At 36.0% G+C, this 27544-nt stretch overlaps 1 protein-coding gene across 1 annotated transcript; it reads left to right on the forward strand.

The window, feature by feature from the left end:
- Positions 1–13386: 13386 nt before the first annotated feature.
- On the forward strand, positions 13387–26527 carry LOC147075076 (multicopper oxidase 3-like). Its single transcript, XM_085943302.1, has 9 exons — positions 13387–13480; positions 13878–14043; positions 14809–14932; positions 15856–16066; positions 18717–18934; positions 19789–19905; positions 21085–21205; positions 25145–25369; positions 26403–26527. The coding sequence occupies exons 1-9, from the start codon at positions 13387–13389 to the stop codon at positions 26525–26527; spliced, it is 1401 nt and encodes a 466-aa protein (XP_085799428.1).
- Positions 26528–27544: the final 1017 nt, after the last annotated feature.

Here is a 27544-nt window from a genome sequence, read left to right on the forward strand (position 1 = left end):
GGCTTTAAAATTATATAAATAGATCATCTACAACGTTTAAGGAGTGTCCAGGATCATGGTTTGAATATACAATAAAATCTCAATTTTGACCTTCGACGAGCATGTCCCCCCTACATTTTTTGTGGGTCCTAGGTGCAAATTCTGTGTCTGGCAAATATATCTTTTATTTTTTTGGGAATCAGAGTATGGACCTATTTATAAGTTGAGAAAGTGACTAACATTCATTTCTATTAAAAAGAAAAATCTGTTCATACAAATATTCACTCTGTGGTGGCCCATATGATTTTATTAGAATCGAATATGGTGAAAAATAGATCACTCAGGTCTACTATGGCCGATTGCAGTATTATACATCCACTAGGATCGCTATTCCGAACTCTCTTTTTCTCTTCAGTCGATCACACTCAGGTTTTTTGCATCTCTCTTGACGTTATTTGTCCATCTCCTCCAAGAGCAACCGGAGTGTAACTTATTAATATTAGAACAATATTAATAATAATATAGGTAATCAGATAAAGTCAAATATTATTAATTATTGAATAAAAATCAATACGTTAGAAGATAAATCACGGAAATCACGTTTAGACTTTTGTTCAGGAGAGTGATTATAGTGTAGATTAAATGTTTGAACTTGAATAACTTTTTTAATAACTATAATAATTAGGGTCTGTAAACGGTATCATTCATAATTAAATTTATTTTTGACCATAGTATGAATAGAAAGACCAAATCATTTAGAATTAATAAATTAATGGACTTCCGTGCTTTATGTTCTAACACATAATGTAGAAGTACCACTAAGCAATACTTCACCTATAGATAATACACGGAAGTCCATAATTATTTTTATTTCCTGTGCATCATTATTAATAATTATTTTATTATAAATACACAAAATATTTCATTACATTTCAGTTTCAACCAATGTCTTGGCAAGTTGCTTCTGGGACTCTTTCGGCACAAATTTTTGAGAGCGCCTAACGTTCGTTACGGCACGGTATATGCCTGCATAACGGGTGTAGAAACGTGGATGGAAAAGAAAATTTGCAGATCTTTGTAATTTGTCCGTGCTAATTAGACGTTTTGAACATGTGGAATGCCAATGTGAAACAAAATATTTTGCGAGCTTGTTTTTCTACGGAGATCCTCAGTTTAGAAATCTTCATCGGAGAACTTCGCCTTATAACGTAGATAATCAGCGCTAGCTTAAGATATAAATAAAAAGGTGTGCCATCAATTTTTTTTTTCGAGCCACAAAAGAAGCTGAAGATGATGCATTTTTTTTTTTTTTTTTTTTCGACCATGTCCGATCCTGATAGGATCATATGGGCCTCCACAGAGTGGAGGTTTGTATTGACAGATTTTGTTTTTTACGAGAAATGGATGTCAGCCACTTGCTCAACCTATTAGGTCCATACCCTGACACACACAAATTGAAAAACAATTTTTGTACTTGCCAGACCCAGGATTCGAACCTGGGACCCACGGCTTTGTAGTCCAACGCTTATGCCGCGCGGCCACCGTGGGCGTACAAAGAGCAATAATTGTTTATATCATTTAACTCCATGTTAATAACTTTAAAAGGCTTGTTTCTTTTACATGTCCCTACAAACTGAGCCCAATCTCATGGAGTAACAATTATCTACGTACCGTTTAGCATCTTTTTTGTGTTCAGTTATAGAGAAGTCAGTGTCGATCTCCATGTGTGTATGGCCTCGTAATAGGAATTTGTGATTTATGATTTTCAGCATAAGAATGGTTTTCAGAAACCAGGTATATGAAGAAACAATCATGATATTCCTATTTTGGCCAGAGCAATTAAATATCATACCAAATCTTCAGCCCTTCAATATTTTGCAAAAACATTGCTAGATGCCCATTTCATCAAGCAGCAGTCGATCTTATTGCCACCCCTTCCACTTTTTATTTCATCCACAATTTTCTCAGATGGAAACTATATGGAGTAGATAAACACTTCTCTAAGTCAACCATTATTACTTTCATACTGGTAATTTTTCTTTTGCAAGAGTTTTATCAATCTTATTTAATTGCAGCTGCTTCCTGCGTGTGATCTTCCAAAAGGTGTCTTTGAATTTATTTTTCTTCAACAGAAATATTAACATCTTTAAGACTCATCTTACTCTCCTCATCTCATCGCAGGCGTCACAGGTATCATTGCTTGGCAAATGAAACCCGAATTAAATTTTTATTTTATTTAATCGAAAATCCATGTGAATAGGTATATGGCGATAGAGCCACAATTTTGGTTCATTCATGTGGTTATATTCTTTGAAGAATAAATCAAACATTTTTGTAATACTTATTTATGTATAACTAACTGTATCACCTGGCGCTGCCCGGGAGTTACGTAGAGCGCAAAGAACTGAATTTAAAAAAGTAAAAAAATACAATATTTTAGATTTTTATTTTTTTTATAAATTTATTGCATTAAATATCTTTAAAAGTAGTACAAATTCAATTTATTTTTGTAAAACTGTCCCCGGGGTGCAACGGGTTAAAACTGAAATTTGGGACTCCGACCACGCACTCGGCTTTGATGCCACTACATACAATTATTATCCGTAGTATTCCGATCTACGCGTAACACGTCATTTGCATCTAACTTTGCCATTTGACCTCCGATCAAGCTAAAATAAACACCAATATTTTTTAAATGTACACATTCTAGCGACATTTTCAATAAAAATGGGGATTGCAGCATTAACTTTTGCGTTTCAAGGACTTTTTTCCGCAAAAACCGTAAAACTGTCCCCGGGGTGCAGTGGGTTAAATCTGAAATTCGAGACTCCAACCACGCACTGCGGCTTGTCAACCTCCGTCTACTGTTTAAATTTTGTGGAAATCCGATTTCGCGTGTGGATTTGTACAAAGAAAAACGAAAATTATAGTACAGATAATAATATGTACCTTCCTAACGTTTGTTGGATTTCCGTGTTTATGGAATTATTATAATGGCTTATTACATTTTTCTCAGAGCATAAACATCGTAAAAAAGGCATCCGTTGTTGATCCACTAAAGAGAATTGGACTTCAGTGATTTTTTAACTAGCTATATCGGTTAATTTACCACTTATGGACTTCAGTGATTCATTCATTTGTGTAATGAAATAAAATAAAATGTTCTACATATTTAACTCAAAAACAGTAAAAACTGGACTTCCGTGGTTCATCCTCTAACGAACAGAAATAATGATGATTAAATATAAAATATTGTAGTATTATTTACGTGGACTGTAATCGGTACTATTGATTATATATTTAAACAGTTAACATTCTGTCTTTTATTTTATGGCGTATACGCTTATAGACAAAATGCTCAAAATTGTAATTTTTCAAAACGTGGGTGTATGGACGTATGCATAGTATTAGCTGAAATAGAAAATTTACAAATGTAGTGGTTATGCCACAGAAATAAATTCCAATGAAATAATAAAAGAAGTTAAAACTAGAAAAGTCCAATATGTGATACAATATTCTGAGAAGTACCGATGTGTGCATTGTATTATTCAACTAAATAAACCAATATTTCCAAGTAGGGATGTTCCATAAGAAGAACAATGTTTTGATTCCAATATGAAACTGATTTAAGCTCAGCACTTCGTTAGAAAAGTGGCAAACTATAAAAGGATGATCACATTCTTTACCGAAGAAAATTTTTATTTATTTATTTATTTAAGAAAACAAGACATTGTGGACATAAAAAACCTAAAAAGATTTACATTATAACAAAATATTACCCTCACAAGAGAGAAGAAGAAGATAAATATAAAAAAACATACAATTTTATACGGAAAAATAAAATTTAGAAAACAAAATAGTTACATTCATAGCTCGTGACCAAAAATATGTCTTTAGGGAGCAAATTGACTAGTCTTACACTCCTTTCTAATGGTGCTTGATAGGCTTGACACGAAGAAATGGTTCTGACCCAGAATAGATCATGGCTGTGACCACATAGACACTCGCAGGCCCATGTAAATTCAAATTCTTTAGGACAGCAGGATTTGAACCCATCCCTCGCGATTACAAACAAAAATGTCTTAAGAGCATAATTGACCTACGAGATTCGAGGGAGTGAAAAATAAGCATGCCTTGTGAAAAGCAGTCGAAAAATAATCATTTGACAAACTCTATCGAAAGGAAAATAGTCATAGGTGTGTCTTAAAATAAAAACATCGAAGCAATTTCTTCTGGACGTGCTCTAAAATAAGCTTGTAGAAAACCAGTTAATAGACCCATTTTCAAAAATACTATGCACTAATGAGACGTAGGCCCGTTTCAGACGGGACACCGGTGTCACGCTCGATATACTATATGAGGCCTTTGTATTCGAATAAATAGGCCTTTGTATTATGTTTATGAACACCACAAAGCAAGCTAATGAGTCAACGCGTGTCCGGTACACTATTTTGTCGGCCACTATTTTCTCAAGCCGCCGATACACTTGTTTTTATTACCGCAACCAGTTTTATGTTCTAATTTATGCGTTGACTCATTAGCTCTGGGCGTTCATAAATATAATACAAATGCCCCTTTATTCGAATACAAAGGCCTGCTATATTATATCGAGCGCGACACCGGTGTCCGGTCTGAAACGGGCCGTAGAGTATACGTATAATATTTACATTTTTGAATTTTTTCGCTTCTCGCAAGATGAATCGTAGAAGTTTACTCACACGTATAGCTGTATAAGTTATATGCGAGTGATAAGATAATTAAGAGTCAAAAATTATCCCAAGATATTTTGCCTCATTCATTGCTGTACTATTTTAATACCTACATAAATTTTCCATCAAATATATTATGAGTTATAAAAGAATTAGATTATAATATAACAAAACTAAATTTTCTTACAAATTAACTTGAACCAAATCGAGGTATCTACGATAAACTTGTGATCTTTTAGAACTGCAGCTTGCAAACCAAAACTTTATTTAACTCGCAAATAAAATAATTTAAAACAGGCTTCATTTACATAATGTCGGTATTCCTTTTGTCGTTTCGTTAAAGAAATATTACCGTTTTGAAAGGATAACAGTAATAAAATAATACTTAAGAAAACTTTATTCTACTTTATAGAAAGGCTTATATTATGGTTATTTGGTATCATTTCTGTTATAATAATCCTTTTCACTTAATAAAAATGTTTTATTTTGGGAAAATTATTCATAGTTAAAGTAACAGGACTTATGCATTTATTACAATGTTTCGTTAGAAGGTAATTTTTGTCAGTCAATTGGAGAGAATAAAACTGGTGTTGATGATAATTAAATTATAGGTTTAAATATGTCTTCTTCTTTTGACCATGTCCGATCCTAATAGGATCATATAGGCCTCCACAGAGTAGAGGTTCGTATTAACAAATTTGGTTTTTTACGAGAAATGGATGTCAGTCACTTGCTCAACTTATTAGGTCCATACCCTGACACACACACATTGAAAAACAGTATCTGTACTTGCCAGCCCCAGGATTCAAACCTGGGACCCACGGAGTTATAGTCCAACGCTTAAGCCGCGCGGCCACAGTGGGTGTTTAAATATTAGATTTCAATTAAATATCTTTGTGGATACTGGATATGCGATATGTTATCAAGTATGCTCACTAAATGTTTTAAATGATAGCAGCAATGAAACAGATATCCACTATTCTGTTTGATTATAGGATTTGTAATACGGTAACATTTTTTTTAGAATAATTTGGAAATATAATCATAACTGTGTTAAAGGCTATAATGTCAAAAACCTTCACTATAGAAATAAATAAATCTAAAAATCCAGATTTTAGAATCATTAAAACTAAATATAAAAAATAATAGCAGCTGATTAATTTACAATAATTTCAATCCTTATTGCTTTTCTCTCATTTTTTTTATTACATATTATCACATCTTTCATTCAGTTATTTATCTTGGAATTACACGAACTATTTTTATTCCTTTAGCAGAATATCTCCATTTGTGTGGAAGATACCTTCTCCCATCTCATAATATTGACATATTTATACTTTAACTTATTATTATAACTCTCACTATGTCAGTGAAATACGAATCATAGAAAGAATACACAATATAGTATTACATGTAGTGAAATAAAATGAAAAAACGAAGGTGTGTTTAATAAATTAATAACATTTTAAAATACATTTTTTGAATTTCAAATTATACACATTTATATTTTTATAAAAATCGATATTTTATTTTTAAATTAATATAAAAATATTAAAACTAAAATTAGTCAAATCTTTATAAAGAAAAATTGAAAACTTTATAAACTAAATTTTAATAATAAATATTATGACCATGAAATATATGTTATAATAAGATTTGGACGTAAGCAAAACTCTCATTTTATAACATTTCTCTTAAATTGTAGGTTTATCTTTGACTTAAAAAAAAATCTTTTTAATGTTAAGATAACCTATATATTTATTAATTAAAACAATTGAAATTGATAATTATCAATAAAAATGTCTCAAATTGCAAGCTTCGTAATTTTTCGCTAGGTGCTTCTTTAAAAAGGGCTCAGTAAAGGATTCACCTTAAGGCCGTTAGCCGAAACCCAATGGATGTAGAAACAAACGAATGTTTTCAAAAAATGTATTCTCTAAATATTTTTTGACGTATTCCAAATTATGTATGCCTATCTACTTATTTAGTTTCATTATTTTTTATTCAATGAATTATACACAAGAACATAATTTGAAATAATTTCAGAAAGATACCAATTAGGAAAAAGCTTAGACCACATTAGACTGAACGTAACGTAAACTATCTTCTGAGTTGCAATGGATGTTAATTCATGCCATACTCCGTACATTTTTTAATTTAATTCTGAAGTAGTTTTGAATTAAATTAAATAATGTTTTATTATTAACATTATAATGAATGAAAAGAAAATTCTTACTTATTCAATGTCTGCATTGGAGAACTAAAAATAGTTATAAAAAAACAAACAATCACAATATGATAGTGTACAGAAATAACGTTTTATTTACTAGTTTCGACATCGAGATAGAAATATATACAATAATACTTAATAATAATATATTATAACAAAAGCAAACAAAGTTACAATGACGATTAGTATATTTTCAAAAAAGGCAAATATAATTATATTAATATTTCTTTTGCACACTGCTTTCAAATAAATATCGAGTATTATATAAAGCAATGTTTGATAGGAACTAGATATACTTGTCTCCAACTGTTTGACTCATTTATTAATTTGTTCATGAATTCAAAAATGTTAAACTTTCGCAAAATATTGTTATTTGTATGTGTTTTCGAGTTTATATTGGCATATTCCGATGCTCAAGAACGTCCAATAATAGGTATGTAATAATTATATTTTACCAATGTATAATAAGACTCAAACATGAATATTATGAATTATTTGGAAATAATATTGGTAAATGTACCGCAGAGGTGGACGCGAGATTTCACAACTTTTTCTTTAGACCAAACCAAACCTAACCTAACCTAAGCTAATCTAACTTACCCTAACCTAATTTTACCGCAAATAATCTTAGTTTGTGATAATGGTATATCAAAATGTATGAAAATTTCAAATTTTCAATTAACGATTATTGAATCGAAAAGCCGATGCGCCGATAGAAAAAGGTATTTATTATAATTGTCTGCATGGAATTAACAGTCGTAATTTTTTTTTTATAAAAGCTCGTGTCCACCTCTGCGGTAAAATTACCACAATATTGTTTAAGCTTTAAACGATTTGACAATCTTAATTTTTTATAATACAGAGTTAGACAGTTAGTAGATGTCGAATAAATAATAAAGAAATTATTCGAATCCAAAGAAAATGTGTATCTATCTAAACTTAGAAGTGCAGTGACGGACATTAGTTCTTACTGATCTCGTTGTCAGAAACTTACTGGCTATGTCACCAGACGCGTTTTCTATCTTGGTAGTACCCATGATTCTCATAATTTATATCAAAATTTTAAATCGAACGGTCTCTTTTTGAGACAAATCAACATTTGACGTATCCGCCGATGTCCAAATTATAATATTAAAAAACATAATAAAACCAAATTATTCGACAAAATAGCACTTGAGACATGGTATGGTAGTCAAGTTGATCGAAATCCACCAAGGGGCGACAATTTTTTTTTTTTTTTTTTACCATTGAAGTTAAATTCCCTCCACCAAAACCCGCCCCGTACCACCCTCGGTCTTAATCGAGAGTATCACGGGACCCATCAATTGGTGATGTGAAGCATCTAAAAATTGGCCTGGGAGTGTCCTGGGAGAAGATGCCCAAGACTTAGGTTGCTACGCTCAAAGTGAGCTCTGACTGAGTTTACTGAGTTTACTCTAATGCAAAGTGCCAGGGAGAGAAAAAGCACATGGAATTTACTTTAAAGAAAAAGAAGCTACTATTTTAATATAACAAAGAACGAAGCTAATCATACAGGCAGCAAAATTTATGTGAAGAGATCTTCACGCCCGTAGTAAGACGCCGCAAATTTTTTGAATGCAAGATAGTTGGCCTTAGTAGCAACCAGGTCGGACGGGCCGATGGGTCCAACAGCTGGTTGGACCGACCTGAGCATTTCCTCCCGTTCGGAGCACATACTCAGACACTCCCATAGGATGTGATTGGCATCCTGTACCTCCCATCCGCATGGACATGTCGGATGGCTTACAAGTCCAAGCTCAAAGAGCCTGCCAGCGAAACCACCATGGCCAGTCACAAATTGACTGGTGTAATGGTCTGGAGTCAAATACTTGGTTATCTCCATTCGCCACTGAATGTCTGGAAAAAAGCTGTATGTGTGCCGGCCCTTGGTGGATTCGTCCCACTTTCGCTGCCAGGTCTTAATGGCCGCATCTAGCGACATGAGTCTAATTTTGCGCTTCAGTAGTGCTAATCCCTCGCCGGCTCGTCGAGGGGGGGGGGACGAGATGAAAATCACCAACGTCGGCCTCCTCACCTTTGAGGAGCAACACTGAAGCGCCGCTGACCTGAATGTGCAGGTCAAGTGGGAGAATACCGGCCAGGACCGGGAGCGCGTCGGTTGATGTCGTACGGTAGGCCTTGGTAATGGACAGGAGCGCGCTGCGCTGTCCTCTTAAAAGAGAGATTCTAAGTTTGACACTCTTGGGAATGCGCGGGCACCAGGCACTGGCGCCATAAGCCGCTATTCCCATAAAAATGGCGCCGTAGGCGATCTTGAGCGCCCTTACTTTTAAGCCCCATCCTTCACCAGCCATGCGGCCGATCCTCTGGAAGGCCGCCCCAGCCTTGTGGACTTGGGTTTCGGCATGGTGTAGGAAATTTAACATTGTGTCCATTTTGACGCCTAGATAGGTGACGATCTTCGACACTTTCACTCTCGTGTCACCGAATCGGACTGTGGGTAGTCTCGAACAGCTAAGTCGTCTCGGTCCTTTAAGGACAATGGCTTCTGTCTTGGAAGGTGCGAATGATAGTCTAGTTAATCTACCCCAAGCCTCAATTGATGCTAAAGCTTCGCCAACGGTGCTCTCAATCTTCGCCCTGCTGTCGGCCTCGACCAGCAGCAGCGCATCGTCTGCGTAGGCAATGACAGTACAGTCGGTTGGAAGCGGAATTCTAAGGAGATCGTCGAAGAGTACGTTCCAGAGAAGGGGCCCGAGGACTGAGCCCTGGGGACATCCCATGCTGGTTTTCCTCTCTATTGTTGTTGATCCAACACGAAACTCGATCGATCTATTCGTGAAATAACTTTGAATTGACGCGAACAAATTTCCTGGTAGTCTCTTCAGCCGGAGCTTTCGAAGTATAAGAGGCCAGGACGCACTATCAAACGCACCTGCAATGTCCAGGAAAACTCCTAGGACGTATTTACGGCGAGAATTTTCAGCAATGGCAATCACGTTCCTAATGGCGTCGACTGTTGATTTGCCTCTTCTGAATCCAAATTGCTTATCGGAAAGCGGCGAGTGTGTCTCCAGGTGGGCTTCAATCCTGTGGCACAGTAGCTTCTCCAGCACTTTGCCCAGAGCGGGCAGAAGTGTTAGAGGGCGGTAGGCTTTAGGGCTAGACGGTTCTCGGCTGCCAGCTTTGGGGATTACCTTAAGTAAGCCCCTCTTCCAGCAGTCGGGGAACGTGCCGCTTCTGATGCAGTCACTGAAGAGGGCTGTAATCTCTGGCGCGGCGATGGCCCATGTGCGTTTGACAAGTAAATTGTCAATGCAGTCCGGGCCCGGGGCCTTGCCAGCAATCAACGAACGCACGATGTGATTGATCTCCTGTTCGGAAGGCAACGATGAGTGATCCGTGTCGATGGGAAGAGAAGCCTCAAAGCGGGCCATCCTCATGGCGTCATCGTCCCTGGATTCATCATCCAGGGGGATGAGGGCCTCGAGTAGGACCGCAGCCGTTTCAGACTCGGTACTGGTGAATCCGCCACCCGGTTTCTCGATGCCGCACAAGAGGCTCGTCGGTCTGAGTCCCAGCCTCAGTGCGCGATATGGAGGGCCCCAGGGGTCCGAACCTCCCTTAATGGTGACGAAATTACGCCAGTAGTCTTTCTTGGCTTGCGTGATTGCTTTCTTGTATTCCGTTCGAGTGGATTTGGCCATGGTTGCAAGGGGATCGATGGAGGCAGGTGGTTGCTTGCGCAGGCGTGCACGTTGATGGGCCTTACGCACTTTTCTGAAAAGATCACGCAGGCGAGAAACATGCTGCGTCCACCACGGCGACTGGCTTGGTGGTTTGGGCTTGCAGCGTCCGAGTGAAGCTTCGGCTGATCCGGTGATGTCTGCAGTCAGTCGTGAGGCGGCCGAGTGTAGGTCCGGAAATCGGGTTCTGGATGTCCTGTCAAGCTTTTTGGAAAGCGCCTCTTCAAACTTTTCCCAATTCCCGTCGCGCGTTCTAAATCGCGCGGGAGGGGTTGGGGAAACGTCAGAGCCGCCATCGTGCGAGGATTCAGGGGCCAGCTCAAAAGTGATCAACCGGTGATCACTCATGGAAGCGCTCTCATGGACTCTCCAGCCGCTGATACGTCTCGCGACGGACTCAGTGGCCAGGGTGATGTCGATGTGGGTACTTCCGGAGTTTGCGTGCGACACAAAAGTCGGCACGCTATTAGGGTCGTTGAGGACGACCAGGTTGTGCTGGTGAACCAACTCCTCGATGACGTCCGCGTCGCACAGGGGGGTATCCACGGGCGCCCAGAGGGGGGATTGCGCGTTCGCATCCGCACAGATGATGACATCCCTGCCACCAACTGCGCGTAGGATGCCGTCGAGCACTGATGCCACGTGTTCCTTTGTACTCTTAAAGCTGAAGTAGGCGGAGATAACCACCACGCTGCCTCCTCCGGGAAAGCTTATGTCTGCACACGCGACTAACTCAGTTGACAGGTGCGAGAGCGACAGCACGCCAAGGCGAGGGTCAAGAGCGAAAACGCAGGCCTTCGGCTCAGCACCCCTGGCGCTGACGACAAGACCCGCACACCCGAGTCCCTTTTTAGTGGCTTTTGGGCCCCTTTCAGTGGCCCAGTGGTACGGCTCCTGTACCAGCGCCAGAGACAGGCCTTTGGCCCGCATAGTCTCAATTAACTCTGCCGAGCCGGCGTCGCTCAGGTTGACGTTCAACTGAGCGAAGGAGATCATCGCGTGGCAGTGTAGTCCACCATGGCCCTCTCACGCAGTTCAGCGTGGAGCCTTGCTGGGCAGTCAAGACTGCCGGTGGAGTGGTCCGACGGCTGCTTGTGCTTGTGACAGGCTACGCATTTGGGGGGGTTTCCTTTGTTGGGGCAGTCCTCGCGGTCATGGCCGGTGATGGCACAGTGGCTGCACGTTGGAGTTTTGCTCGTACATCCTTTGGCCATGTGACCGAAAAGGTGGCAAATATTGCACTTAACTACCCCAACGTAATCCCTAAGGGGGAAGGATTCCCACCCCATGTAGAGTCTGTCCTCTGCAATTAGGGCAGACCAGATAGCCGCCGGGGCGAAGACCACGAAGTGGCATCTGCCGGTTCTTGGCCCGGCTTTGTGGCTCAGTCTGATGTCTTTGTATGCCTTTTCTGGCAGGCCGGTCTGTTCCCTGGTGGAGGTGAATATGGCTTCCCGGAGTTGTGATTCAGTAAGGGTCGATGGAAGGTTGAAAATTATGACGCGAGGCTGTTTTTTCCCGGCGAGTTCGGCTCGCAGGGCAGCCTCCGAGGTCTCCAGGGCTTTCATGAGAGCCTTGGCCTCGACTTCAGAACGGGGGTGAACAATGACACCTCCGTTCCTTATGTTACGGATACCCGTAATTTGTACTCCAAGAGACCTGGGGTCGAAGGCCTTTTTGAGTATTTCCTTCGTGGTATCCGACTTCTTCTCCCCAGAACCGGTCGGGAAGAAGAGAACTCCCGGTCTGGGGGCGAGGGGAAGTAGGGACGGAAACTGGTTGGCGGAAGTTGACGTGGAGGGTGGAGCAAGTGTTGCTGCATTCGCCGCGGGTGGGCGGCTTTTCCTTCCCAGTGCTGTGGCCCATGACATTGCAGGAGTGGTTACAGTGGGTATGACGTTTGTGGCCGCTTGTGGCTGGATGGTTTTGAGTATTTTGGACTGGGCGTGTAGGTCCTTGATGGCTTTTTTTTGGATGTTTAGGCCGGAGGTCCTGTCCTTCAGCAGTCCTTCGAGGTGCAGGATCCTAGCCTCTTGGACGATTGCTTTCCGCTCCAGTTTGGCCATGGCCAGATTTTGTCGGCTATGGGCTTCAGACAGACTCAGGAGGGCATTTGTTATGCGTTCCTTGGCACCTGCCTGTTTGCCGCGGAAAGCCGTAATGACCTCATTAAGGTAGGTTGAAACGTCGGTGTAGATGTCCTCATATTGGTCCGGGTCTATTCGGGAGACGTCCACTTCGTAATCCTCGCCAGAGGAGGAAGAGTCTTCATCTACTTGTGGGGGGGGCGGCTGGTGGTTGTTTCTGGATTTTGATTTTTTTGACTCAGGTTCTTCGATTGAGTTCGGAGAAGTGTTTTTCGTTGTTTTTTTGGTTGGAGTTTTAGGCGAACGTTGTTTTGTTTTGCTGGTCCTGGCCGATGATGGGGCGTATGCGGTGGACCCCGAGGTGGATGCCACGAGGGTTGAGGAGTTGTTTGGATCGGGAGGATCAGGACCCTCCTGGGGAGGAGTACGCATCATGTTGGGCATGCAGTCGCGTGGCGTCGCGTGATGTGAGAGAGAAAGAAACGGGCGGTGTTTGTATTGGATTTGGTCCGTTACGCGGCCGGTAGTGTGGCGTTTAAGAAGTGATAGTGTTTAAACACTTTTATGGGCGGCCAAAGCGAAGTAGTGGTTATGTAGCCAAGTGGATACCTACTTGACTACCAGGGGTACTCAAGTGAAGGGTCGGGGTCCAAATGGGGTCCCTTGACTTTGGGTCAGGGGAGGTCAAGTTGGGCCCGCGGTCCAAAAATGGTCCCTATCCAAAGTTGGACAGGGACACGAGGGAGGGTACAGCAGGCAACAGATACGATGTTTTGGCGGAATTGGCTTAAGTATATACTGCAGATAAGGAAAATAGGCACCAAAATCTTTTCATTCAGATAAGTTTATACTTTATTGTGACATCGAAGGGGGCCGTAGCATAAATCATGGCCTCATATACCTACATGGCGGGTGAAAATAGGGTAACGCATATCATTGGAATCTTGAACTGGGTCAAACACATTAAAACATGTTTGATAATCACATTTAATTGGGTACATGTTGAAAAATATAATTTCCAATGTTTCAATTAATTATATATTCATGTTATTTTACTGGAAACGAATTTAAATAAGGTGGTAGACAAGACCACATGCTCTCATAAAAATATTTACCAAATTTTATAGTCACAATCTCTTTTAAGCACTCCCCTACGATGTTGACTTGGACGATTTGAATCGATACCTTCATCCGAACAAAAATGCGGTAAATATTGAGGCTACTGATTGTAAAAGACCATGCATTGCTGGTGCTTCAAGAAGAATTTGCTATGACACTTTCCGCGTTGAAAATTATGCAGCTATGGGAGCGTAAGTGCATTGTTTAAAAAATATTAATATTACTAAGTATGCCAATACTTGATGTTAGGTTCACCCCATCGATTGTCTTCAAGTGTTGTTTTTTTCTATTTAAAACATTAATGTTAAACATTATTTTTGTATTTCACTAAAAATGTCAAAATTTTAGGGACAAGTATAGACAATATAAATAAAATATGTGATTACAATATAATATAAGATATTTAAAAATCTAATTGCTTTTAACAAACTAAATGCATATATTTTTAAAGCTTGTAAGTTACACAATCAACAAGTCATCGAAAAAATAAGTAATTTGCTTAAAAAATACGGACTTAGGTACGTTTAATTAAATTTGTCTTAAACAATGTTCTGGACTTTACGACCAATCTTGCTGTGTCATAATAATAAAATACATTATTCTTTTTATATCATATCACTGGATTAATACAAAACAAAATTAAAAAGATTTAAAATTAACATGGTAAATTGTTACTGTCTTTCGCAATTTGATCATATTTTATTCCACGCTATCAATCTAATCAAAAACTATGAATTAAAAAAATTACATCAGGTATCAAAAGATTAGTAATTAAATCCACGATTACGTAGTATAACAAAGTATACTAGTCTCTACTATAAGATTATAAGACGATTGGCATATTTTAATTGCCATTCAAGGAAAAGTTAGCTACATCATAAAATATGTATTAGAATAAGTTATATTAGGATATTTTTTTTAAATTGTTGCTTAATTTGAATCCTTTTGTATTTCAGGGCATGCGGAAATTGCTCAAGAGGCGTTCTTGCTGACTGTTATTTACCTCAATGTGTGCCGGTTGATGGATTTGAAAAAAATCTCATTACACTAAACAGACAAGTTCCGGGACCTTTAATTGAAGTAAGGAAACAATTCATTGAGATAACTATAACCACAGAACGAATTAATAAATATAATTCCGATATGCTATATTTCAATACATTACATTTTGACGAAGGGTTTTGAATGTCTGAGTGTCCTACGAAAATAGACCATGGATTATGAACGTGCAATAGTGTGTGTTGCAACCTTCAATATACCAATATTAATTAAGCGTCAATGTATAAACCTGCTCTCGTATGACTTATTCTTGACATCGGTTGGCTGCTTCTCCACACCCGTTAGGTATTTCAGTTCCCATTATTTCTCTATTGAGTTCCTCTACCTATAACCGCTTGAAAGTTATTGTCATAAGAAATCTCATATTATATTGTCAGTTCCGTACCATCGTTTCTCCATCAACCTGTTTCTGGTATTGGAAACTCTGACGTGAATTATTATAGCAATACGTCCATTTTCCATGTTGCAATGTATCTCTGAAAAATAAGACTCATACAATGAGCGTCAAGCTTGCAACAAATGAATTTGCATTGTTAAAATATTTGCCGGTAATTCAATCACAACAAATCATGTTAACTTTCATATATAAAAAAATATCTCTCCGCGTAGAAAATAATTTTGATTCGGTCATCTCCGGTCCAATTCGACAAATTCGATTTGATTCTAAATTTAACGGGTCTCAAACAAGAAAAAATATACTTATCACATTAATATTTATGTACTTATTATACTTATTAAACGATTTTCTTCACAAATTAGAACTTTATAGTGCCATTAAAGCTTAGAATAAATAAAGTAAATGAAATAATTAAAAAAAAAAACGCTTACATTAAAAACGTTTAAATTAAAATATTGTTACTTGATGCTAACATTATACAGATTAATAATAGATATATCATACTGCTTTCAATATGCTATATATTTTTTTTTTAATTGGTTCACAGGTTTGTCAAAATGATTTGATCGTAATCGACACGCTAAATCTGATGCATTCTGATACGTTCACAATCCATTGGCACGGAATCTTGCAAAAGCTTACACCTTATATGGACGGTGTCCCCCACGTTACTCAGTGTCCAATCAACCCGGGAACGAACTTCCGTTACGCATTTTATGCAGATGACGCTGGAACATTCTTTTATCATTCACATTCAGGTTTGTTATCCCATACTACTTACATTTTCATTCTGGACCAGGACAGAAATTCACAATTTCATTCAGTCCAGTGAGTCCAATCAAGACTGTTTTATTGATTTAAAACTGTGACCCGTAGATTACAATTTTAATATCTCTAATAGTTGGTACATTATACTTGCTAGAGTATATGAGGCGTCTAATTACAAAAAACGACAAGTCCACAATTCAATATTTTCGGAAAACAATGTTTTTATGTTTCAAGCTTCAATTATTTGTTTTAACGTGAGATTAATTTTTCCGTTGTATTCTATGTCGAAATTAGAACCAAATGGCAATTTGTTTCAGCCGATAAACTGTTAAATGTAATAAATATAGGCAAAATAAACTTGGACGTAGCGCTACTTGTACCCCACTTTTTAATTTATTCCGCGTAAAACACATATTTCCGTGGCACTGTCATGAGTTTATCAGATGCTACAGCATGGGAAACGCCCTTTTCAATATTGAACATTTCCTTATTGGTTGACGTAAACACGCGCGAAATCAACCAAGCTTTAAATAATATGAAACACGGATTTAGCGCTTTTTGTAATAAATCGAGACTTCAAATATTTTTTTTCATAGGGTTATGTCGCGTTTTGGAATTTATAGATCAATACATATTGTGTAAAATTATACAAAGAATACGTGCGTATTTTTTTTCGATTTTGACCAAATGTGGACTTATCGCTTTTTGGAATTAGACACCTCATATAAGATATTTATTCTTAGACGGCTTTCGTGGTGGAGTGCGTAATGCGCTGGCCTTCTATCCTTCCATTCCTATTTACAATATTTTATATTTATATTATTTACTCAAAGCCTCTGTGTTTGTGATTATTCAAAATTACTTACATCCACCTTGTACAAAAAGGTAGGGACATGATTATTATTAATTTAAAAATATATATTGTAAGCATACCATATTAAGATAAAAACGTACGACTTAGCTACATACAAGTATATAAATTGTCTAATAACAGTATACCTCGAAATATACAACAAACTGTACATTTGCTGTAATATTATTTAAAGAATATACATAATTCATTATTATTAAAAACACATATTAGAAGAAAACATGAATCCTTTCTATATATTTCCAAATTAGTGACAAGTTTTAAAAGGATTTACGTCAAAATGCATCTATTCGAAATTGAAACGTATGAATAATCGCCAGTTTTAAATGGAAACAATTCGAAATGGATCTGTACAAAACTGGCAAGTGCTCATTTTTACGAATATTTTGATACCTACCAATATCGCGATTGTCGGAGTTTTTACTTGTTACCGTTCAATACTGGGCCATCGATATATATATATACATATATATCTTCTTCTTCTTCTTCTTTCACCCTGTCACGTCCTAACATTGGGGCATATGGCAAGCACAAGTTAGCGCCACTTCCCTCGGTCCATCGCCAACTCCTGTGCCTCCCGCCATGTCAGACCTGCAGCACGTAGGTCGCTTTTGTAGCATTGCTGCAGGGTGAGGGAGGGCCGGCCACAGTGACGGAACCCTTGAGGCTGTGCCACAAGGGTACGAAGTGCCGCACTCTTTGGCGGCATCCGGAATACATGTCCTAGCCACGTAATTCGTCTCTTTATGATAACTTCAATCACCGAAAGCTGTTGTGTCTGCTCACGAACTCGGGTGTTTGTAACGCGGTCGTACCAATGTACCCCTAAGATTCTGAGGAGACATCGATTCTCAAAGCTCAAAAGCCGAGACTCTTGAAGCTTAGTAAGATGCCATGTCTCACAGCCATACAGGAGCACAGGTAGCACGCACGCGTTAAACAAATGACATTTGGTCCTCACAGAATACAGCCTTGATCTCCATGCGACTCCAAGTTGGTTGAACGCAGAGCCCGCCACACCCATGCGGATTCCAAGCTCACTAGAAATACCACCATCATCGGCAACCGTGGCACCCAAGTATTTGAATCTGGACACCAGCTCGACGGGCAGACCAGAAACCCGCAGAGGAGTGTCAGCGTCGATGCAAGCAGCACTGCACATGGATTTGGTCTTAGCGGCATTCAGATGAAGACCCACACGCATCGAGTTCGCGGCTAGCCTGTTCACGGTCACCTCAAACCTTTCGATCGTCGAGTCAAACACGACTGCGTCGTCTGCATACTCCAAGTCGCACAGTCTTTCTTCGCATAGATCGCTTGTGTCATCATGATGTAGGCGTATCCCACTGTCGGGGCAAACCGTCTTACGCATTATGAAATCCATCATGATGATAAAATCATTTTATCATCATGATGGATTTATCATCATATACATATATATATATGTATTTTATTTATCTCTATATTATATTAGGTATATATGTCAGGTATTTTCAAATTGTGTACTATGATCAATAAAGAATGGCACACTCTTTCTAGAGCATTATTCGTTGAATAACAGTAAAAAAATATTATCACGCGTTGAACGTTATAAACATTGTGGATGTATTTCCTCTTATATGAGAGCATGTTTGCCTCAAAGTCCAGGTGGCGTTTTGCACGCGACTCTGATCTGTACTAAAATTTTACAAAAATGGCACTCTGATCTCTCCAGGAAATAACGTCTACTAATAAAAACTGCAATCATTAAAAAATGTTTTATTCTCCAGGGGTACAACGTTATAATGGCGCCTATGGTGGCTTGATCGTCCGGAAGCCAGCAAGTCTCGATAGCGTGGCCAACTTATATGACAGAGATGAACACACCGTTATTGTCACTGACTATTCTCATGATGCACCGGAAATGTTCATCATTGGACTACCTTCACGACTACCTGGACTCCTGCCGGAAGCTGTTCTCATAAACGGCCGAGGAAAATATTTGGTGGTGGGTATTTCTGAGTATGGTATGAACCTAATACAATAAAATAGTGTTGAATCCATTACATAATAAATCATTGTTATTGAATTTTGGCTTATATATTTTTTTCTTAACTGTGGCAAGACATAGCTTTATCATTAAGTAATAAAATATATTGAACCATATAAATATTGAAATATTGCGTATTGAACATTATTATTGAGTTACCGATAAAAAATAAGTGCACTCATCCAGATGGTGAAAGTTATTTATTAGTTCAAATCCCATTTATTTCAACGATTTTTTGATCATATATAATGAATATATTTATAATTCCTGGTCTAAAAAATTCACATGTTATTTTTCAATGTGCGTTTGCATCTAGAGTATGGACATAATAGGTCGAGCAAATGACACACGTTTATTTCGGGTAAAAATAAAATCTGTTAATATAATCTCCACGTTCTGCAGGTTCATGTAAAAATTCTTTTAGTATTGAACATGGCGATATAATGTTTCTGAGGTTTTTTCAAACTACTTATTTTCATTATTTAAAATCTAAGTACCTTACTCTTCTTCATAAATTAATAATATATAAAAAACAAATGGTTAATAACTAATCCCACCTGTAATTTTAATAATAATGTAATAAAATAAACTATATTTATAAGAATTTTCTAATAAATATATACATAATTATGGGTATTCATTAATAACAATAATATTATACCTATTACCTTGATTAATTACAAAAGTTAGATCAATATTGTCTTTGAATCAATGGTAATGTAGTTGAATATAATATTAATTGGCCCATGGACGGATCAGTAGGTTAAAAGATAAACACAGTCTATATTATATTATAATTATTATGTTTTCAGCAAGCTACTCAGCAATTTACCATCTCTCCATATGAAACATTCTATGTAGAACAAGGCCTGCGATACAGATTTAGAATTATAAACGCTGCTAGCACTATTTGCCCCATACAAATCCAGGTATATATTATACTTAATTGTTTAAATATTTATTTATTTTCTCTTTCTTTCTACCCTTTTCATGGGGCGCCAGATGGGAGCACCTGAATTCCCGAATATCCAAAAGACCACCACACTCCTTACCTTTGACGATAACTACCAAGTTCCTCAATCTGAGTTTGTCGTGCACTTAGATGCTCTCATCAGAAAGAACAATTGTCTTGAATTCCTTTATATTTCTATCGAATCGAGATTTGATGTTTTGTTAGCTTTGAAAGCTTTAATCGATATAAATTCATATAATATTTTGTACTCCATTTTCTTCAAAATTACATAAAAGCTTATTATACTACATTTTAATGATTGAAATAGCCATACAATTAATTATATTATGCAATAGTTAAATAATTTAGTTTCATACATAATAATATTGAAAAACTGTGAAAAATTGCAATTAAACAGAATCACATCAATGATTTTAAACTTAAAGTATTGATTATAATGAAAGTTATAATTAGTCAAATGTATTAAGTTGCAGTTTTGCAGTTGTCACTTTGATTTATTATATTAGTAATAGATATTTTTTGATGAAAGAACATTATTGTAATTCTTATAACTTATTTTATTTGCTTTATAAAGTATATAAATAAATTAAGGCTATACTTCAGCTAGGGCACGGTCTAAAACGATCGTGACTACGCAAAGCGAAGATTCTGCAAATGACGCGTGCAGAAAAAAACATAATTTGTCATAAAAAGTCAATATGCGTCGATTTAATGTTATATTTATTGTTCCATTACTAATAATAATAATATATTCATTGACATTTTTTCTTTTTTAAGTAAATGGGTAACGTTTTTTAGTCATCTTTACATGATTTAAGAATTAATTTCCCCGTCGCCATCACAAAACAGATTTAAGTGTTCATAGCTCGACTTTCGCTCTCCGATTGCCAGCCAGTCCGAAATTTTGTCGCACCTATAGTTGAAAATTATTTGCCGTTTCACTGAAGTACCGTGTTAAATTAAAATAATTAATTTATTATTCCAATCAGGTTACCCTTCTTAAGGTACCAACATATTTAGATTGTTATTTTCATCTATTTATATTCCATACCTACAATAGGTACCTATTATCAGTAAATCACATCATTAGTACAGTATTACTTTATCTTGTTTTATGTAAATTGTTTGAAAACAGATCGAAAATCATAAAATGACCGTAATTGCAACCGATGGCAACAACGTGTCTCCGGTTGAAGTTGACACCTTGGTCATAAGTACAGGAGAACGATACGACGTTGTAGTCACGGCTGACCAGGGTAATATAGGTCCAGGAATGTTCTGGTTCCATGCCAAATCTACTGGCACGTGTGACTTCTTAAGGAACTTTCAGGTGAGAACCAATTTTTACAGCTAAGTACTAAATTTTACGCAATATTTTACTAGCATTATCAGACGTCATGATTTTACTCAGCAACATTATTATATCTAAAAAAAAAAGGAAGAGCACTCACCGAGACAGAAAAAAAATATATGAGTTTTTTTTCTATAATAAAGAACCATACATCTTAAAATTTTGTGTACTTATATAAAATTATATAATATAAGTAGTTAGTAATATTAGATAAATTATGAATATGTTATATCGTATATTATCTGAAATTATATCGGGAGAAATAATAAATTGGAAATAGAAATAAAAAATCAGAAAGTTATGTTCTTTCGTCTTCACTTCTGATTAATCTTTTTGTGAATATAGTCACTAAGTGATTTCAATAAATTAGAGGTTTGGTGCATTTAATAATAACAATGCCTATCATTTGGTTAATCACCCAATTTTTCCTAAAATGGATTTGATAATATTACATTTAGTGGTCACACTTATAACAACAGATTATTAGTACTATAATACATAAAAAAGTATTTTTTATTGCTTTCTATAATATTTTTAATAAACATAATCGTACTTTTTTACATTTAACTTCAACGAAATTACTGTAAAATGAAAGACCTATAATCATATATCACCATTAATTAAGCTCATATAAAGTCCATTGCCATTTTATCAGTTTACCATTAAAGTAATTTGCATAGTACTTTCTTTTCCATTGGTTTCATTTGTTGGCTTTCTGAGTTATACCCAACATGAAAAATATGATTTTTTAATACACTAATTTTAATACAATATAGCAATACGTGTATTTTTAAAACAGTCATATTATAATAATCACACACATCTTAGGATTTCGTAGGGACAATCCCCACACATTATCTTATCAAAATATACGTCTTATAATTATTTTTATTATTTAACATACATAATAAACCAACTTTGTTACATTATTTAATAAGTGATCACTTTAATAATTATATAGTACAGACCCTAACCATTGATATTTTATAAATATATTATGTTTTTATAAAATAAAGCAATCGTGTAAATTATGTTATAATTTTATTGTATAATATCACACAATCATTTATTTAATTTATTATGTAATAAGTGCTATCATTTTTTTTTTATATAGACGGCTGTCCTTTCGTATCAATCTAATAGAACTCTAGGACTATTTCCTTCTACAATTCCTAGCTACACCGGATATTCACAAATTGTGGTAAGATGTATTAAAATATCTTCTTTTAATGTAGGTAGAGACATCGTATGGATTCTTTTTCCTCGTTCTTCTTGTCCCTGATAACATGCGTTTTTTTACACATTATGCTTAACTTTCTATAGCAGATTTTATAAATCGCCTAAATATAATATTATAAATTGCAAGCTGGATTGCTAAATGAATTATAACAACATTGATTGCTATTTCCTACAGGTATAACGCAGAACCCAAAAATTTGCATGTCTTATCCATGATTTCTAAATTAGCGACCGACCTAGTTTGAATGAGAAAACTTATACTCTTCTTATTTTGTAGAAGAAAGAAAATATAATATACTATGTGCTTTTAAACAATGTATCTTTTCTGTATTACGATCTTAGTTAACTCAACGCATCTAAAAAACAATCGTCGTTTTATATATCAATACCTAGTATTCAATAAAAAAGTCATTGCATTATATAATCTCTTAAATTATAACTGTTTTTATGATACTCGTACCATGGTAGTCAAGAATATCAATTTATGAAGCAGTGAGTCGCAAATTTGATCCCGTGGTCGAGAAAAAAAAATATTTTTATTTTTTAATGTTTGATTCAGTGCAAGAGATTGCTACGCTAGAAAAACGTCTAAAGACTCTTCCTCGAAACAAGTGTCTTAAAATAATATATATTTAGGTACTCAATAGTCTGTGATGACTTAAGTATCTTATTTACGAGCGAAAATGGTAAATGTAGTTTTAAATTTAGTAAAATCAAAAAGGTCATTTTAACTGACATGTATAAAACTTACAGTATTATCTGTAGGTACGACTTGTTATTTTAAAAAAATACCTACGCATCCATAAGGGATAGTAGAATGTAAAATGCATATATAAGGTTTATTAGATTAATTTATAATATTATACAGATACTATAGTATCCCGGTTCAAGTCAGTTCATGTTAGTCCAAGTCAGTCCATTGTTCATTTTTTACAACGTTTTTATTAGCTCGTATTCTTGTTTTTCCGGTGGTTGTTTGTCCATTACAAATCTTACATTCAATTTTTAACTAACTTTCCGACTAGTTAAACATTTGAATATATCAGAACACGATGCCAATGCATTATTTTAATACTTTTAGCCATCTTTAGGCAGAATTGAATTCATTTTCAGTTTATTCTGTTTTGTATAAAAAGTTATAAATTCTTGTTTCTAGTAAAACTAGTAATTAGATAATAAAAATTATGTTTTTTTAGACCATGAACGACCATGATCAACCATGTACAGGAAACAAAAATAATGTTTGCATCAAGGACTTACGAGCACCTGAAGGACCTAATTACCATGGGCCTCCCGATCAAAAATTCTATATAAATTTTATCCTAAAGCCAATGATTACCAGCCTGTTTTTTAACAACAGGACTTATATTCCGTTCATAAGTAAGTTAAAAATTAACTCACTAATAATTATTACCTTCTAACCTATATGAAATAATACTATTATTGGGCCGCTTGAATATGTTATATTTTGGTATCTTTTACCGCTGGCTGTTTTCTATGGAAAGGCAACGACTCCATTACGGAAACTAGTGTGACTTGGGTAGAACGTAGACAATTAATATAGTATACCTATTAAGTATGTTAAATAGTCTAATTATGTATAGACTGGATGCTTTCTGCATAACAATACGTTTTATTAACTATAGTCATACTGTCTCTTTTTAGAAAAAGCATGCATTTTTGAAGAAAATAATTTAAGTGTTATCAAGATTGATATTAATTATTGTTCTCTGCCATTATAGTTAACACTAAGATAGACTTTTACAATTTTATCACAAACTAATGTAATGGTAGATTTTTTAAAAGAACGATACATTTACAGATACTAACGATCAAGACATATTCATGGGAACTATGAACGCTATCTCTAATCGTGTACAGCCTTCACCACTTCTCAGCCAATTCCGTGAAGCAGATTCTTCGCAATTCTGTAGCAATGGTAATACACCCGAATACTGCAATGATCTCCAAATTTGTGCATGCACCCATATGTTGAACGTCAGACAGAATGCACTTGTCGAAATTGTTTTGTTTGACATATCATCAGGTAATAATTTGTAATAAGTAAGTAGTATACAATATAATTTGATCCACGCTGGAGTGTCGGAGTAAGGAGATGGCGCTGACAGGGCTCTATCTGATAGCCCGGCGTGGTGGGTTGATCAGATAAGTGAGATAAACACATATCACAGATTTGATCTAATATTAAAAAGTCGCATTTTACTTGAAGACTATTATGCATTTTAAAATAATATTTAGTTATGTAATATTTTTTATTATTATATAACTAATAACTCAAGTAAAAGAAAATACAAGGAATACTCTTAATTTTATCTGTGTCACTATTGTAGAATGTCACACTGCATTTAACTTAACCGATAATTCAGTGACGCACTTGAGGGTTTAATACCCATAGTTTGAATATAGCACGGAAAATGCTAGGATCTACGATGAAAATGATAAAGTACGGTAAGGCTGGATAAAGCATACTAATGAAGAAGACAGGTATATCTTAGCTATCTAAATTTTATTTGAAATTTGGCGCTGTAATAAAATAAAAAGAACATAGCCGAGAATTTTTAATTTATAATGTATTATTTTTCAGATTTGGATACAATTGTCCACCCTATCCATGTTCACGGATTCAAGTTTACTGTAGTATCACAAGGACAATTCCCGAGTCCTGGCAATCCACTGACTGTTGAAAGGATAAAAGAATATGAAGCCGCTGGTCTCTTAAAAGGAAATAATACAGATCCTGCTGTTAAGGATACAATAACGGTCCAAACTCAAGGTTACGCCGTTATCAGATTCAAAGCTGATAATCCAGGTGATTTTACCTTTTAATATTATTTCAGTTCTAAAGGTAGATTTGTTTTTATTTCAAATGATTACAACTCTGGTGGAATTACTATCACGAATCAGTGGCAAAGCCTATTTATTTGAAAAAAATATTTTAATTGGATATTAGGTAACGAATTTATAAAAAAAACTTGATTATTTTATATTCTAAAAAATAATACAATTTTCCAACAAAATAATATGTCGTATATGTAGGAATTTATTATAAATTGACTGCTAGTTAAGCAAATAAATTGCACTTACTATATCTTGATAGTATTGGTCCTAACACGTAGAAGAGACCAACACTTCATTACACAATTTACACAAAGTAATTTAGTACAATATCGCAACACAACACATACAAACAATAATTACAGACGTATTGTAAAAAACACAACACACAATGTTAAAACCAGTGTTATTTCTATCACATGGCTTGAGGCTTTATGTATAAAGCCAAAAAAGACCATATTTTATATAGTTATGTATAATGTATTTTTTTATTTTGACGCGCGGGTTTGTTCCGTGGTCCAGTGGCCTGAGCATCCGACTGCATGTACAATGAAATTAAACGATTGTAATAACTATAATATAAAAAAATCTTTCTTAACTTTCTTTTTTGAGCACTACGGTGCATGGTTGCAGCATCAGTCTCGTGCGGCTCCGTCTCGGGACGGAATGAGCACTTAAAATCAATTCTTTCAGACACGTTTAAAGCGTCATGGAAAACGGCCGTGCATATCCACGGCTGTACATATATGACGGGTGGTGGTGGGAACTTTAATGTCACTAAAAGTCAATGAAAAACATTATTTTTATATTGATAACACTAATAATCAACCAATATACCCATATATTATAAAATTTTCTTAGTTGGTATACTTACAATATTATCATACCTGATGAAGATCAACGAGGAGGACCTCGATTAGTAAATATATTAATATTCGATAGGTATTACATTATACTCATGCAATATACAAATATGCCAAAAAGTAACATAATACATATATTTTCAGGAAAGTGGTTGGTTCATTGCCACATCGAAGATCACATGCTGTTTGGGATGAGCCTCGTATTAAATGTCGCAGGAACTGTCCCCCATGTACCGAACAAATTTCCGACATGTGGAAATTTCCAGTAAATAATATTATATCATATATTTAACATCCTTTATTATTGCTTATTACGCTGTTTCAATCTTATTCATATAGAATTCTCTCAATCTTGAAAAATTGTTTTATTTATATGAACAATAATTTTATCCTGGTCTTCAGTGTATTACAGTTTTTAATATACCTATAAATATTTTCACTACATATTCAAATTTTTTATGAATTTTATTGTTATTAATTAATTAAAATAATACCTAATTTATAATAAATGTGTAATTTTTAATCATACTTTTAAGCTATCATAATGAAGCAATATTTCAACAAATATATTGTCATAAATAAATAATATTTGTTTTTCTATAAATAATAATTGATATAATATTTTATTGGTATACACCAATATCAATTGCAAAATAAATAAGAATAAAAACAGTAAAAAAACATTTCTTCTTGGTCGTGCACTCATGGCTGAGGATCGTGACTACATTTAAATTTCGCGATCCTTTAAGCGACCAAGACTTTCCATCCTTCTCGATCTTCCGCTTCTCTCAGGGCAGAATGGATGGTGCCCCCAGTCAGCTCTTTCACTTGGTCGCTCTATCACGCAGATACTCTTCCTCTGCTTTGCCTTCTCTGGAGGCTACCCAAGACTACCAGTCTCTCCAGGTTGTCCGATCCGCGCCTGACAATATGTCCAAAAAACTGCAGAATTCTTCTCAGACATATCGTCGAGAGCCGTTCCTTTATCTTCAGTCTCTGGATGATTGACTGGTTCGTCCTATGCTCTGTCCAAGAAATGCATTCGGCGCCCTCACCACATTTCAAAGGGATCAATTGCCTTCCGTTATCTAGCCTTCAGGGTCCACGACTCGACTCCGTATAGAAATATCGAGAACACTAATGTTTGCACAAGCATCATTTTTGTAGCAATCGAAATTCCCCGATCCTTCCATATAGTGGTAAGGCGTGTCATCGCAGTTTTTGCAATCGGTGTGCGCCTTCTTATATCCGCTTCGCATCCGCCCTTTCCACTGATGGTCGATTCA

This window comes from Rhyacophila brunnea, unplaced genomic scaffold, assembly GCF_057557595.1.
Source record: "Rhyacophila brunnea isolate RB1 unplaced genomic scaffold, BYU_Rbru_1.0 scaffold_15, whole genome shotgun sequence".
Classification (NCBI taxonomy): Eukaryota; Metazoa; Arthropoda; class Insecta; order Trichoptera; family Rhyacophilidae; genus Rhyacophila; species Rhyacophila brunnea.

Bases quoted from the DNA above. Each gene is read 5' to 3' on its own strand.
- LOC147075076 (XM_085943302.1), top strand. From the start codon at position 13,387: ATGGGGTCCCTTGACTTTGGGTCAGGGGAGGTCAAGTTGGGCCCGCGG. The intron at 18,935-19,788 runs GTGGGTATTTCT...TTATGTTTTCAG, and splicing joins GCCGAGGAAAATATTTGGTG to CAAGCTACTCAGCAATTTAC. The intron at 21,206-25,144 runs GTAATATAGGTC...ATTATTTTTCAG, and splicing joins TGTAGTCACGGCTGACCAGG to ATTTGGATACAATTGTCCAC.